The following is a 15,974-nucleotide window of genomic DNA, read 5'->3' on the forward strand; positions in this document are numbered from 1 at the left end:
AACAAGATTTGATCCCATTGCTTTTCTTTTTTTTCCAGGCTCGGGTTATGGCAACGATTGGAGTGACCCGAGGACTGGGAGACCATGACCTGAAAGTGCACGACTCCAATATATATATCAAACCTTTCCTGTCCTCATCTCCTGAGGTAAAACAGCTAAGGTTCAACTATCTGATTTGTGGGAGACAGACAAATATTCTTAGTGTGCTTATTTGTTCTTCCCAAATTGACCATTCTGATTGTTGTCCAATTCAGGTAACATGCTGCCCTTCCCAAAGGGAAGTAACATCTACGTAGTAGGAACGTTCCAAGTTCCCCAGCTGTGTGCCCTGGCTGTAGTTGCTCCACATCCCTGGCAGAGCATTGATGCCTTCTCACTCCCTGGTCTATGGTTATCCCATAGCCTCGCCGTTCAGTGTGACAGATACCCGTCTCTCCCCACCTTCATGTGCTCTAGCTCCCCTTGAGGCCTAGGTCATGCTACCTTCACAAAAGCTGATGTAAATCTGTGTTCTCCAAAAGGGAGCACTGTATGTCTTCCATGGCAGCATAGTAACCTGCATTACACATAGGATACCAGATCAACTCTTAAGCTGGAAAATGCCAAGAGCAATTGGAAGAGTGCTTTATGGTTCTCTCTGTCTGCCCCCTCACCTCTAGTTCTTAATTCTTTATGGTGGTTTTGTGCAAACACCAAATAATGGCAGGAATGGCAGTGTGCATTCCCAAATGATGGCATAACGAGTGGATTATGCAGTATTTGTGTTGGAGTAGTTTTAAATGCCTCCATCATTCTGCCTTGCCTCACCACAAACAATTCAAGGTTTTGACCGCCAGAGACATTGTACTGAAGGATATCAAGCCTTCCAAAGGGATTTAAATGTATTCGTTAAGAAGAAACATGCAAACCTCGCTTTTTTCCCCTCTGTAACTGCATTCATGCTCCTACGTCAAGGAACAGATGACACATATTTTTCATAAAATATTTAGCAAGGGCAAACCATCTGATGACAGCACGAAAAAAGGAGGTTTTGCTTCCGTGGCCCAAATGCTGAGAGACGTTAACTGGCTTGCTGGAGTTTTAACCATACACAGTGTTCGACCTTGAATTTATTGCTTGCTATAGCAGTGCAAGAGAATGAAAATACACAAATGACATAATACTGCTAGGAAGGAAGCAAATTATTAAATTAACCTTGCTTAGAACATCTTTGAGACTTCACAAATAAAAATTTAAAAAGTGATTGAGAGATTCTGGCCCTGAAGAAAAAGGGGGAGATCTACAGACAGCCCCTTCTTTATGTTTCCTTGCTGTCAGCCCAGTACCTTCCCTCTTCCCGCCCTTTGAATGTGTGGTATCCCTCACTTGGGACCTGCTCCTGTTCTCAGCCAGGCAGGCAGCAGCTCTGTTCTCATCACTGTGATGGATTTGTTTAGTGCCAGCGAAATGATGCAATTCTACCTATTTATTTTTCTTTCTGGCATGCTGAGACCCAGTGTTTCTGGGGTATGTAATGGCTGCAGCACAGTGTCTCAGCAGCATCATCTCTGCCAATTGCTGCTGCGGTGTATGTCTGTGTGTATAAACCAAAGCTTCTCGTGGGCTTTTCTGATTTGTGTGGAGTCTGTCTGTACGTGTTCAAATTCTGGAATATGACATCCAGTTCATATGCTGTCCACGTTTCAGGATCTCTTAACTGCTTTGCAAAAGGGAAGCAAAATTGGCTTTGTTTCCACATTCCCTTCACAGCTAAATTCAGCAGAAATGTACGAAGGCAGGAGAGGGAAAGACAGAGCACCAGCCGCCTCAGTTGAGAGATACTGGCAAAAAAAGCCCTGAATCTTATTAGGAAGTAACATATGCTCCAACTTGCTTTCCATTGCACCTCCTTCTCTTAATCATCTCTTCCTTCTTTTCCCAGAGAGAGCCCCAGTGCTTTATCTCCTCATGTTTTTCCCTGACTTGTTCTGTCCATACATGGACAGTGCATCTTGCACAGAAAACAGCATTAAGAAACAATGTTTTTTGTGCTGCCATCTGGGAAGCTTGGCACTTGGAATTAAAGGCAGTGGCGTCAAGCAGCAGTCATATTTGGCCCTTGTGCAGCATGGGATTTCGAATTTTTTATATAGAGATAGGGGAATACAATGTCTGGTTTCCAGACCTGGAAAAGGGGAGGCACAGGAAATTAAGGTGCACAGTGAGTCGTGACAGAGGATCCAAGTCCCCTGGCTTCTGTTTCTGTGCCATAATTACAGCATCCTTTCCCAAGTTGGGGGCAACATGATGAGTTTTCAGAATATTTTACTTCCAGCATGACAAAGCTCTGATATGCCATGTCCACCAGAATTTAGCTCAAGGAAAGGTAAGCATCCCTGAGACTACATCCAGAAATAGGCATATAAAAGTAATTTGAGGGTGGTGTGAAATGATACTTTGATAGAGTGCCAGGCTATGGGAGAAGTCATGTAGCCAAGACTGACAAATGTAATCAGGATTCAGTGGCTCAGCTGTTATGAGACCAGATTTGGAGGACTTCTGCAGGTTGGTGAGCTCTAGAGAATTGAGCCTTTTATAATGAACTGGAGTAGCACAAAGCAGGCTAGCCATGGCTGAGGCTCTCTGGCATGGAATTAAATATTTATTTTTCATAATGGAACAGTTCATTTGAAAGCTTTCGGCAGGAAATTCTGCTTTTCAAAGCTCAGCAAGAGCCACCTTGTTGCAGCTGAAAAGAAGAATTTCATCCTGAAATTTTTCAAATGGCAGCTCAGCCGTTTGGTGGGAGAGGTGTGGCTTCACGGCAGTGTTTGACCCTTGCCAGCGATGAAGCTGAAGCCACCCACCACAGCAAATGATAAGAAGGTAATGAAGGAGAATTTTTCTCCTTCCATTATGCTAGTAAAATCTTTCTGACAACTCCACAAATATGTCAAAGGAGAATATTTTAGATTCACATCTGCCTTCTGGAGAAATCTTTAGGAATTACACCGTTTAAAGGAACAAGCAAGGCAAAAACTTACAGTAGTACAGTGTGATCAAAGGGAGTCAAGGTGGTTTCAAGAAGCAAACATCCACCTTAGTGGCTTGAAGTCCTTCAGGGTTATGTCTACCAGAGAATTAAAAAAAATAATAAATGCAGTAGATGGTCTTGCATGAGCATTTTGATTTCTCAGAAAATGTTTGAGAAACTGTTCTGCATCACAGGTTATTAATATAAAAGATATGAAGCTACAGACTAAGTGGAAAGTTGGCACAGTCTACTGGAAATTGGCTAAAGGGCAGGAAACAAAGGGTGGCAGTAAAAAGCTAAAAGGAGATTAATTGGTGAGTGCTGCAGGGAGCAGTGTTGGGACCTGCTTTTTATTATTTACATATAAATTACTTGGAGGGTGGTATTGAAAGATCTCGCTGTTTGCCAGCGAAGCTGCGCTGGATAACACTGCGCATAAAAAGGGACGATACAATTAAGAACGGGCTTAATTTATTGAAGTAGCTGAGTTGATCAATAGTGTAGGCGAGTGAATGCGGGCTGTTGTTTGGCTTCAGTTCCCCTGGGGCTGGCTGCTGAGGAGCACCTCAGGTGGCTGCAGGCTCTCATGTCACTCTGTTGTGAACAGTTTTCGAGCTGCAGGGACTCACGTTGGCTGCCTCTTAAAAACAAACCTGGCAAACAAGCCGCAGCGCCTTCGCAGAGCTGCTGCCGTCCTTTTCAGCAGCCAAACGCAGGTTTTGTCCTGTGGGTAGATCTGTTTGAAATGTAAATATAAAACCGACCCAGCTGTCTGTTGCTTGCCCAGAGCATTTTTCTCAGCGCTTTTGACTGCATGTAGGCGAGCAATATGAGAAACAAATACCTGGATTGAAGAAAGGCTTTATGTGACAAACTGCGTAACGCATGTTCAGAAAGATGTCATGTGTGGCTGTGTGCTCTAGCGGTGTGTATCCACTGTTACCTATCAGCAGAGATCTGTAAGTACCAGTCAGGATAAAATACAGTGTGACCCAGTGCTTATTGTCATAGGTGCTTGTGCTGCCAAGGTCCTGGTACTCCTTCCTTATAGCTGGCTTTTAAAATTTTCTGGTTGCTAAAGTCAGGTTTAGCTAGTGAACAGGTCAGCTGCTCTACAAGAAGACATCAGTGGATAGTAGAAGTACGGTGACCAAACTGGGCTCCTTTGACAGCTGCTCTGACGCTTCAGAGATATTGAAGAGTGAGAAAGTTTGCCAGGACAGCACAGGAGGCAGAGGACAGAGCACAGGTAGCCCAAGGTGTTTGGGGCAGAGGACACAAGTTCTGGGGGGCATTATCAGGATTGACATCTGGCTGCAGAAGCAAGGAGTCATGAGGGAAAGACTGAAGATTCGGGGTGGAACTGATAGGAAATTTGTCAAGGGTGCAGCACCAGTTAAGGAAACCGCTGCACTGCTGGATGGTATCTGGCCAGCCATCATCTGCGTGAGCGGGGCTATGTAATACTGTTTCACAGTGCGTGCAGCTTTGTACAAACTTATGCCGCAGGCAGAACATTGCCTAAACTTCACTGTTGTTTAGTTTCCTGAAATACAGCTACAGAAAGGAGGTGGTCATTAGGTAGGTTGGCTCTGGAATTAAAAAATAAAAATCAAAATCAAAAAGCAGTAATCTCCATTGGAGGCAAAGAGCTGTTTTCGGTCACATAATATTTACAGGGCTGTGGGGTTGCTTGCTGTTGCAGGCACTTAAGTAACTCCCCGGATCTCTGCTTGTCTTTCTGAAACTCCGGCATATCACACTCCCTCACCTTTTTTGTACCGTGTGCATGGAACATGCTGTGGGGTGTTGCCCAGCATGGGGTATTGCCCAACATGGGGTGCGTGGAGTGGGTATCCAGTGAGCTCTGGTGGTCTGAGCATCTATTACGTGCGCCTTGGTGGTGCTGCCCACCTGTGTGCCTCTGGCAGCTCTTCTCTCACACCGCTCCGTGTCCAGCTCAAGGCATGCGTTGCTACTGCAAGAGACTCCCACTGAAAATAAGAACTAGAACAAAGCTGCTGGCAGAAAAATGAAGGATTAGGAGCTGGCTCGTTTGTGAGCCTGGGCAAGGCAGTCTGTGAGCAAACCTGAACCTACAATAGACTGGACAGCTCTAAATTAACTCATTTTTGTCAGCAACACCCTAAGAGCACCTGCAGCTGTATTTTAGACGTCTGAGAAAAGACAGAAAGAAAAAGCTTAATTTTCTCTTAAGTATTGTGTGGACATGGCTGCCTTGATGTCTTGCTGCTGCAGTATTTGGCAGACAGACAAAGCTGCATTTCAGTGAACATTTTCTTGCAAGTGCTACCTGATCCTTATATACAAGAATCTTACCTGAAGTTGCCCCAAGCTTGCCTCCAGTAAGCTTGGCAGTCTTTTGCTTAGCCTTGGTACCAGCCTAGCATCCCTTATTGCTCACTCCACTGCCTTTCTCTGCACCTCTTCTGACCTCTAGTTCCTTCACAATGGTACCCATTTCTGGAGGTGCTCAGTTCACAAAGCTTTTGCTTTGAGGAAGTAACTATTTTGTTCCCAGATTACCCGTAAAATCAGTGATTGCATTGTTTCTTTTCCCTTTCCCCAAAAAAAAAAATATGTTCTTGGTCAAATGATCTGTTCTTGGTGTTGCTCTAGCATTGTGCGACACCAAGGATTTGGACCTTTTGACTTGTGCATTTGCTGCAGGTGGCTTTGACAAGTTTCTTACACACTCTGGTGCCGCTCCCCAGTCAGACAAGATTGTTCATTTCAGGAGGATTCAAATCAGTGATGCATGGTCTTGGTTTCCTGCCTTCTCCCCCACCAACGCTGTGAAAAAGGCTCTTGTGTACTTTGCCTGGATGGGAGAGCCATGGTAGACGTGTTTTTCTTAGTGCTGATGTTTGAAGTTTGTTTTTTCCTGCAAAGGGCTTGCTTGCTGAGCACATCCCTGAGCATTAACCCTGATGCTTTCTCAAATATTTGCCCATACCCAAGAGGTCTGACCAGAACATGTACTCCTTATTGATAGCTGTATTGGCCAACTTACCCCCCACACCACAGTGATTTCTGAGTTGAAACCCTGGGCTGTTATAGGCTGAACTAAACTTTGGGGAATGGGGACTATGGCAACTACTGGTTTCTGTGCAATGGGCTTGAGAGAAGAGCTGTGCTATACGCAGGGATCTATAACAGTATTCCCACTCAGTTGGAATAAGGAGATCTGCTCTAATGAAGAGAGTATCTTGCCTTGACTTTAATCCTCTCCAAAGTCCTTATTCAGCTGCTCCTGTAGATAATGAAGTGAAGGCTACATTTTCCAAATGACCTTCTTGTGCTTTTGAGTGAAAGATGAACAAGTAAGGATTAGCAGTCAGGTCTAGGTGATTTTTTTTTTTTTTTCCCCTCCAGTACTCTTGCAGTCCCATAAAATCATAATTACATTAAAAGGTCCAGCTATTTTATGTGCATTGCCTGCTTCGTGGTTCACTAAAGGGAGAATGCACCAGGAGGGCGAATAAAACAGCTCGTATTTTCTAGTTCTGCCAAGTGCTCGTCCCAACAAATTTCCTGACTGCCGCTGCTGTTAGTGGAGCCCAAGGCCGGCGCAGGGCGTGTGATGAGGTGCACCATTTCCAAACTTCAGTACAGATGATCGTTTCTTCCTGTCTGTGTTGCCAAGGTTGTGACACTTCTTTCAAACTGTAGTTGTTACTGTGGTAATTAAAGTGCTCTATGAGTGCTTCCTAACGGCTCCTCATTGCAGCCTGGGAATCGCAGGCGGTTTGTCAGCCAGATTGCAGAGTGTGCTGGAGGGACAGTTACACCCAACTAAAGGGTCGTTTTAAAACACTTCCCATGACCTTTTCTCATATTCTGGCTGGGCTGATGGCCTGCCGGCCCGCCCGGCATCTGGCCCCTCTGCTCCTGCTTTCCGCGGCCTCATCAGGAAGAGGACGGTGGAAGTCGCCGTAAAGGCAGGGTGTTACGGAGATGCCAGCAGCAGTGCTCAACCTGGCTGTGGCTGCAGACTGATGAGGTGAAGCTGGTGGGTATTGTAACCGTGTGGAGAAGCTTGGAGGTTCACTCTTGTGCAGATCTCGAATCGGTCTCTACCCTCTGAACTCCTTACAGATAAACGTAACCGAGCAGGTAAATGGTTTCTCTCCATTTCGTCAAACTACTCGCTGTCGTGGTTTAGCCCCAGCCGGCAACTAAGCCCCACGCAGCCGCTCACTCCCCCACCGTGGGATGGGGGAGAGAATCAGAAGAGTAAAAGTGAGAAAACTCGTGGGTTGAGAAAAAAACAGTTTAATAAGTAAAGCAAAAGCCGCGCGCACAAGCAAAGCAAAACAAGGAATTCATTCACCGCTCCCCATGGGCAGGCAGGTGTTCAGCCATCTCCAGGGAAGCTGGGCTCCGTCACACGTAATGGTTGCTTGGGAAGACAGACGCCATAACTCTGAACGTCCTTCCACACCTCCCTTCTTCTTCCCACAGCTTTATATACCAAGCATGACATCATATGATATTCGGTATGATATGGTATTTGGCCAGCCTGGGTCAGCTGTCCTGGCTGTGTCCCCTTGCAGCCTCCCGTACACCCCAGGCTGCTCGCTGGCAGGCCAGCACGAGAAGCTGGACAGTCTTGGACTGCTTAGCAAAAACTGAAAACACCAGCACATTATCAACATTTTCTCATTCCAAACCCAAAATACAGCCTCATACAAGCTTCTACGAAGAAAATTAACTCCATCCCAGCTGAAACCAGGACACTTGCCCAGGCATAATTCTTGAGTGTAGTGGCTACCTCAGGCATCGCATTCATTTTTCTAGACCTTCGGCAACACAGGCATTTCCAAACACGTGCAATTTATCTGTTAGAGTTAAATAGATCTGGACAAATAGTGAAAACAATTATTTGTGAATATTTTATTATAAAATATCAAAAATTCATCAAATAAATTATTCAGCTTCCATATGACTAGTCCTGCCAATGATAGGGAAGAGCCTCACACGCCGAGCCAGGCTGCTGGGTGGGGGAGGCTTCAAGCACTGCTGGCAGCAAGCAGCGTGGTGCTTTGCAGCCTTGCTCAGGAACACTTGCATCCATCCTGGCACCTGAGCTGTGCCGAGCTGAGTTGGGGAGAGTTGCTGGCTCAGGGAGAGTTGCCGGCTCAAGGGCTAAACTGGAGATAGACCCCAGCAAGTGTAGGAGAGGTATTTCAGTGCCCTGGCTGAACCTGCTAACTCACAGCCAAACTCAGCAATGTTTCACAAACAGGTCAGACAGTCTCTTCCTTCATGAATGTCTCTTGGGTTTTTTTTTGTTTTAGGTGAGAGTCTACGACCTGCTGCAGTATGAGCATGGGCCAGATGATGTTCTGATCCTAGCTACTGATGGACTCTGGGATGTGCTGTTAAATGAAGAAGTGGCAGAAGCTGTCACTAACTTTCTACCAAACTGTGACCCTGATGATCCCCACAGGTTTGTGCTGATCCCTGGCTTTCTAGCTTCTCTGTGGAAGTGAGAGTCCTTTTTGGTGACGTAGTTTAGTAGAAAGTATGATATGAATAACAATCAGTAAAGATGCGGCACTTTTTTTTTTTTTCTGTTACAACTCCGAATTGCCAGCCTTCAGAGGAAAAGTTGTGGGGTCACAGTATCTTGGCAAGGGATCCATTTTGCTTGCTCTGCTAGCTCCTGTGGAAACTATAGGAGGCTGAGGTCTTAGAAGAACATGGCAACAGGTCTCTGTCTCCAGCAGTTTTCCACTTAACTCTCCTGGATGGTCCTTTAACAGTAAAGATTGTTGCTCACTAGGACTTCATCAGCATATACCTCCCTCTCTCTCGCTGTATGTATAAATACTGCACAGAGTAGTTCCTCATTCCTGGTCATGCCGTGACTTTTAAACCCACCTTCAGTAGGGGATGCTCAGTGCTGCCAGCTACAGGACAGGTGTGGTGACAAAATAGATGAAAATAGATGGAAAGTCCGACTCTATTTCCTTTAGTTGAATTCTGTTGCATTTCACAATTTTAGCCTACCTCATAGTTTTCATTTTCCTGTCTTTATCACCTCTTACTTGATCAGTTGCTCTCTTTAAAACATACCATCCAGCAAACAAGTTCCCAAACAACTAGCAAAAGCGCTGCCTTGAGTGAGTCCATCAGTCTGTTGCTGGATTCAGTGTCACCATGAATTAAAATATTAGAGATCAGAAGTCTCTCGCTTGTAAAAGGGAGGACTGTGAAAGTTGAAAGAGCTTTATCCTTCCCTAGGGACTGTTCAGGAAGGGAAGTGTGTGTTGCTCCTGAATTCAGGCCTGTCTGTCGCTGTCTTCTGCCCTTGCCCTGGGCTGAGAGTGAGGAAGAGAGCTTTTATGCAACCTCAGTTGGCCTGCGGAAAGCAGAGCTTCAGAAATAAGCTCTGGGATATCTCAGCATCCAAGTGAAAACATGCGAGAGCTCAAGTTACAGTTGTTTAGATGCGGCAACTCTTGAGGACAGAGGGAAACCCATCTCAAAATGACTGGTGTTTCTCATGTTTCTAAGTGGTCATCCTCACAGGGTCAGCCCTGTTCTCCATCAGCAAACAACAAAGGTAACTGGAACCCCCTGACAGTCACTTGGGTTTTAAAGTGAGAGCAGCTCCAGAGTAACTCACAAGCAGTATTTTCTTGCTTACAAAATATTTTCCGCTTACAAACATAAAATGCAAAACAAGGTTTTGCTGCAAGCAGTCAGTCTTCAGGTGAATGAATGGTTAGCATGAAGCTGCAACCGCAATATTTTGACCTTCTCCACCTCCTTGCACTGAAGAGGACATGTGGTATGAATGACAGTCAGGGCTGTCTTTACTTCAGCAAGGCATGGAAGTGTCCCTGCCCTCTCTCCGGGAGGAGATCAGGCGGGATTAGCGAGGGGCCCTTCCAGGACATCTGGCCCTTGCTATGCAGATATGCCATTAATTTAAGGTAGGAGAAGATGCCCCACCCAGTCCACTTCCCATTATTCCCTAGCACTGTCCAGAAGTGCTAGGGAGCTTTTGCTCACATTTCTGCACCCCTGACTCTCCTCTTGCAAAGGCACCCTGTAAAATATAATACCTCTGCCCTGCTCTGTCTCCATTCTCATCTAGTAATTGGGAGAAGTTGTCTCTTCCTACCATCCTTGCTGGTCCTGTCTGTTGTGAATATAGTCTGGGTGTGTTGTGTCTGTCTTGTTCCTTTTGGTCTTTCCAAAGCTGGTGATGGCCACTGCGTTTGCTGCAGTAGGAATGGGAATTCTATGTTTAATCTTTTGACTTGCTAGGTGAGTAATTTTTCATCCATTATAAAACAGTCATAGAAATCAGAGACACTAAAGGGAAAAAAGAGATTTTTGTTTCATTTAGATTTGTTTGTGCTGGTCTAGCCCCAGTAATTGTGGGGGATTAGTCCCTGTTCGTGCCAGCATGAGTGCAACACGCTCCAGAACTGGGCCTACTGTATTATGGGTTAGAACAAACACATTTATTAGTGTTTGACCTACTGGTCTATGAATGGACATCTGAATTGAAAATTAATTTGTTCTTTTAAGTAACTTTGTGCCAGGTCATTTAGAGGCTTACAAATGGTGGTGGCAAGACATTTCTCATAGCAGCTTGCAAAAGGTAATTAGAGCAGTCCCTCATAGTTTACAATGGTATTTATGAAAATTACCTTTGTGGAATTGCTCTTGCTGCTTAATTGTAAAGAATATTTAAAGGGTTTAAAGTACTGTGTGAGAGGTTTTATGTAATTACTTCACAGTGGTCCAAATGAGGTATAACTAATGAATTTACAATAGCATCGCAGCTCAGACTGTGGAGCTGCATTCATTGCTCTCACTAGTGAGTGACAGGAAAATCTTGTTTGCAGTATTATCAGTGTTACGTTTAAAGGAAATAATATCCCACAAAATGTCAGGTTCTGTGATGGGTGTAGCAACATAGTCTGTGGTGAGGTGATCAGCTGGAAATGTGAAATCTCCAGGGATGTAGAAAACTTCTCAGAACGTAAGAAAGAGACTTGCCCCCTGGATTTGGTAATGCTGTGGTCTTCTGGAGAACCCACCTGTGGAGCAGACTCTGGATCCACCAGACCCAGTAGCCTACTTATTCCCTGACAGCAGCATATTTTAAAAAAAAAAAAGCTAGGGAGGAAGATTTTAGAGCTGCAGAGTACTTATCTGTTACGTAATTAGCTCTTTGAGGGAACAATATCCTTCCCATTTGAATTAGAAGTCATTTTATAGGCTGATGGGTAAGAGCTTACAGCCCTCAGCAATGCTCTTGGGACTCTCTCCGGCTGATACTTACTGTCAGAACTGTGCGTGTTTGTTACCCACAGAAAAACATTTTTGAATCCTGTCAAACATAACATGTCCAAGTGCAGGGAGAGCAAAGTCCTGGGGTCTGTCTTCACCCAGACAGGCAGACACAGCCTCAGGGGAGTTGGGCAGCAGGTGATGGGCAGCACAGGCTTGATTAGAGAACAGTTCCTCCATGAGGGCGATGGAGTGAAGAAGCTCGGGTGGAGCTGGATTTCTTAGCCAGCTCATCTCTTACGGGTATTGTGGCAGACAAGAGCCTGAAGGGGACCCTGAGTGGAGAACAGGTGGTGGTGACACACTGCTGCTTTCCGTACGTCATCTCTCTGAAGAGGTATGAAGATAGAGAAGCATGACTTGCCCATTTCCTTCAGATGTGCTTATGCAGGTTTACCCACTGACCTTGGGAATCTCTTATTTTTCTCATCCTCCCTCCTTGTCCTTTCTTGTTCCTTCTCACTCTCTCTCACCACTAGCTAGAGATTTATGAGGGTGCTGGGGATTTTCTCCACCCCTGCTGGGTGTGAGAAGATAAGAAGCTGCTCAGACAGCAGCATGTTTCCCCCACTGTCACCATTTCTCCTGCAGTACTTTCACTGATCAATACTGAAAGCTTCAGCAGAAAAAAAAAAATACATATTTATTCTTAAAACAGAAAAGTTGTATTCCAGTGAGGCTGTTCATTAGGAGGAAGTGGATACTTTAAAACTACTTCAGCAGTTCTCTAATGCTGTCTTGACAGCTGAATCCCAAGTTCACAGCACTGGAGAATAAAACATTCGGTAATGGACTGCTGCTGCTATTCATCTCCAGGTACAAGAGACTCACCCTATCTTCTCTAGTGCCAAGCTGAACAGCATCACTTCAATTCAGCTCCACACAAGGAGAGGAGTATGTTACCTTGCTGCTGCCTTCACCTGTTCCTTCTCCTTTGCTTCGATGTGCCCGTTTTCTTGTGTATTTCACAGTCTGACTGAGAGAGAATTTCTGGTATATTAAAATTCCTTTTTTTTTATCTTGCCTTCTCCAAACATGGGCAAAAAAGCTTTATACAGTCAAGAGCAATACTCATTCCTTTGTAGTCTTTAGATGTGGGGAGCTCTTGTTAATTAGAAAAAGGAGGAAGGCAAAGTTGTCTCCCAGAATGATGGGTGTTTTCTTCTCTTAAATTATGACAATAGCTGAGAAATCCTTGGAAAAGATGTTATAGCCAAAATTCACTCAGCATCAGACATGCTGTGAATAAATATTCAGTTTCTTGCTTGCCACGTGGAGTCCTTTTGTTCCTCAGCCCTGCATCTGATTTGGGAGCTGGGGAGTCCAAGTATGTATGTTTGGGTTTTTTCCCATTAGAAACTACAATTTCATATTGCATTAGGACAACAGGGGCAGTGCTGCTTTGTTACATCCTGCCGTTGTACCTCGAGGTCGTTGGTACAGACTTATCTGGAACCTGTGGGCTGGCGTGTGTGCCAGCATGTGTGTTAGTTCATGCCTCGGGCCCTTCTCTTACTGCAAGAAGTAAATCTTCTGTGAAGACTAGTGAGGGCTGGAAATTTTACCTCTCGGTACCATTAGGAGCAAGGGTCTGCATTGCTTCTGTACAACATTACTTGGAGTTAACATCAAACCTTTTGGGTAGTCAAATGTTGGTTTGTTTGCACTGAAGAAATCTTTCTAGTAGAGCAAATAAATCTATTCCTGGTTCAAAGGAGTCGCTTGAGTTTAAGGCACCAAAATTGTAGAAACAGAACGTAATTGGGGTTCTTTTCCTTCTTTTATCCCCAGAGAGTGAAGAAAGTCTCTACCGATAGAAATTCCCATTTAATAATGCATTCTGTGGTGAAAATGTCTGGGGTTAGAACAGTCCTGGATACTCATTTAATAAACTTCCCCCACACACACTGCTTCTGATCAGTGGAGATACTGTTCTTTCCCGTTCCTCAGATGGGATCTGGGCAGATCATTTCTGGCCAAGGATCCTCCCTGCAAAAGGGGATCTTGAAATGCAAACACTTTCTCGTCCTTCCTGTTTCTGGAAACTACAGAGGTGTGCTTTGCTTCTGCTGGTCTGTGTGTTTGGCTTCACAGAGCACTGCATCATCTTGGAGGTTGATGCTTATGCTTCAGATAAAACACAGGCAGGCATAATGTTGAACTGTTTTTTCTTGTCAATCTTTTAAATGTTTGATGAATTTTTAATTATCAAATCATAGAAAAGCTTGCCTCCACCCAACCAAATTCAAAACGTCTCAGCCAGGTGTTGAACTGATAAAGAAAAACATGTGACCGTAGCTGTTCACCCATAATGAGATTTCTTTCAGAGGAGACATCTAAATGAGTACACAGATGTGTTGATCTAGTAACAGCAGGTAAAACAGTAAGGGAGAACACATCAGAGCACATGACAGAGCACTGTCATGCACCACCTTTTGGACTCTGACACCCTTCTGCCCCCAAGCAGCATCGATTATTTTATCAGGGCAGAAAATAACTCCCATAAATCCAATGCTGCTCAGCCCAGCACAGGCTGGGAGTTTTGAAGGAACATGAAACTTGGTCTTTCACTAAATTAAGCACTTGACAACTCACATGCACACAGTTTTGACTGAATTCATAAATGTGAAAGAACTGTGGGACTCTGTCAGTCTGGCTGTATTAAATGTAAGTTTCCTTTTCCAGTTTCAGAATAAAAGAGATTTAAAAATCATTCCTATGGTCAAGGAAAACAGACAAGTTAGTCTGCTTGGTTTAAAGTGTAATTTGGATTTTATTTTTAGTGCTCTATTACTTACTTTCAAATTGCTTGCTTTGTTATGGTTTGTCTCTGAAGTAGTCAAGCCATGTTTACCTTCAAGTGTATTAGTGAACAAAGGTGTAGTTTCCAACAGCAAGTTGTGTTATTTGGGGTCCTCAATTTTTCAGACTACTCCTGGAAAGCAAATTTGTTAAGGCAAGTGTGTTAATATTTTTCTGAAAACTGGTGAAGCTGGGCCCCCAAAATGACCAGTGGCTTTTCGATCAATTGGTACCTGTCAAATACCTTCAGATTCTGATGCAGGAGCTGTCACTGAACTGGAGGGGGTTGCTTTGTGGCTATACCGTGGTTTGCATTTCTCCTGCCTGCTTCTAAAACGCTGGGAAGCTTGTGCTGGTAGCTTACAGCAGTAAATCTGGCAGGCTGTGAAAACCCACTTTCCTCATGAAGACGAGCACTCCCTGGCTGTATTCTGCCTTTTCCACAGGTACACGCTGGCGGCGCAGGACCTGGTGATGCGAGCCAGAGGAGTGCTGAAGGACCGGGGCTGGCGAATATCCAACGACAGGCTGGGCTCTGGAGACGACATCTCTGTCTACGTCATCCCTTTAATACACGGGAACAAGCAGTCCTGAAAGTAGCATCAAGAGTGGTTATAGGATGGGGATCTTTTTGGGAAGAGACAATATGTTTTTGGTGATCTCACCAGGACACTTCCAATTGATGTAATCTATTCAAAACTAATGCGGGAGGGGTATTTTTCTGCCCAAAAGGTAGGGCTCTGCACATATACTGTATATGATTAAAGATAACCCTTAAGATTACAATTTCCCTATAGAAATGGTTTTGGTGCTTAACAGGAATGGGATTTAAATGCTGCTAGCATATTATGGATTCTGTCATCCCTCCAGGTGGGGAATTATTTTTTTTCTCTGTTTACCATGTAGCTTGGAAGAGCCATTTCAGTTGTGAAAGAAGTGGGTATCAGAAGCCAAGAAGGCTCCTGAAATCTATGCCCAGGTATTCAGAAGGTGACTTGGGTCACATCACATTTAAAAATACCTATATATACATATATGAGACTCAAGAGTTTTCTTCTTTCAGAAAGTTGCATTCATGACTTACCTATGGACAACTTCAAACTTGTGTAATCCTTCGAACCCCCATTTTTCTCCAGTCTCTTCTTCAGTAGGCTATACTCCTGTATTTTAGTAGGAAAACTAAAGTTGTTTTCAGTGTGACTATGCCTGTTTACTGCAGCTAAAACAGCCACCTGCAAAACTGTCCGGGAGAAACAGGTCACAGTCCTGTATGGCAAGATACACTCTGGTGTGAGGAGTTATTTGTCAAGCTTCCGTATTGTGTGTATACCATGATTATACAGAGTACACAAACTCAGCTTTCTGTGACATTTACGTGGAGGCCATGGTTTCTTTGGGATCAGAGGTTTTCATTCACTGAAGGGTTCTGCCAGCTTTATCCTGTTGAAAGGCTCCCTGACCATACAGCTTTTGCGTCATTTGAGATTCAGTAAATGTATTTGGGCTCCTGAGAGTATTTTTTGTTGGATTCCTACCTGAAGTGGTGGTACTGTTCTTGTTATCAGTTTGGATACCCAGACAGCGATTTACTTAAAAGTCGTTTCACTTCTTCCTGCCTCGCTTACGCAGTATACCTTTCCCTGCTTGACTTGGTGATCAGAAAGTGACAGCTTATAACTTTGTCCTCTTGGTATTGAGGACTGTAGTCAAGGATCAAAAGGTCACTGTGATAGATACAAGCCTTTGTCTAGCTTCAGCAGCTTTTTTCTTAGCAGTGGTGAATCAATTTGAATAAAGAAAATCTAAGTAAAACATTATCAGA

At 44.4% G+C, this 15,974-nt stretch overlaps 1 protein-coding gene across 1 annotated transcript in view; it reads left to right on the forward strand.

Annotated features, from left to right (window-relative positions):
- The window catches only part of LOC104618425 (protein phosphatase 1H), a gene marked incomplete at its 5' end in the record, with an annotated part of 53,203 nt that extends 38,457 nt beyond the window's left edge, over positions 1–14,746 (forward strand). The window contains 3 exons of the mRNA XM_010284007.1: positions 39–146; positions 8,335–8,486; positions 14,599–14,746. Coding sequence (XP_010282309.1) covers positions 39–146; positions 8,335–8,486; positions 14,599–14,746 — 408 coding nt within the window. The remainder of the gene's footprint in view (positions 1–38; positions 147–8,334; positions 8,487–14,598) is intronic.
- Positions 14,747–15,974: the final 1,228 nt, after the last annotated feature.

The sequence above is a fragment of the Phaethon lepturus genome, unplaced genomic scaffold (assembly GCF_000687285.1).
Source record: "Phaethon lepturus isolate BGI_N335 unplaced genomic scaffold, ASM68728v1 scaffold8133, whole genome shotgun sequence".
Taxonomy (NCBI): domain Eukaryota; kingdom Metazoa; phylum Chordata; class Aves; order Phaethontiformes; family Phaethontidae; genus Phaethon; species Phaethon lepturus.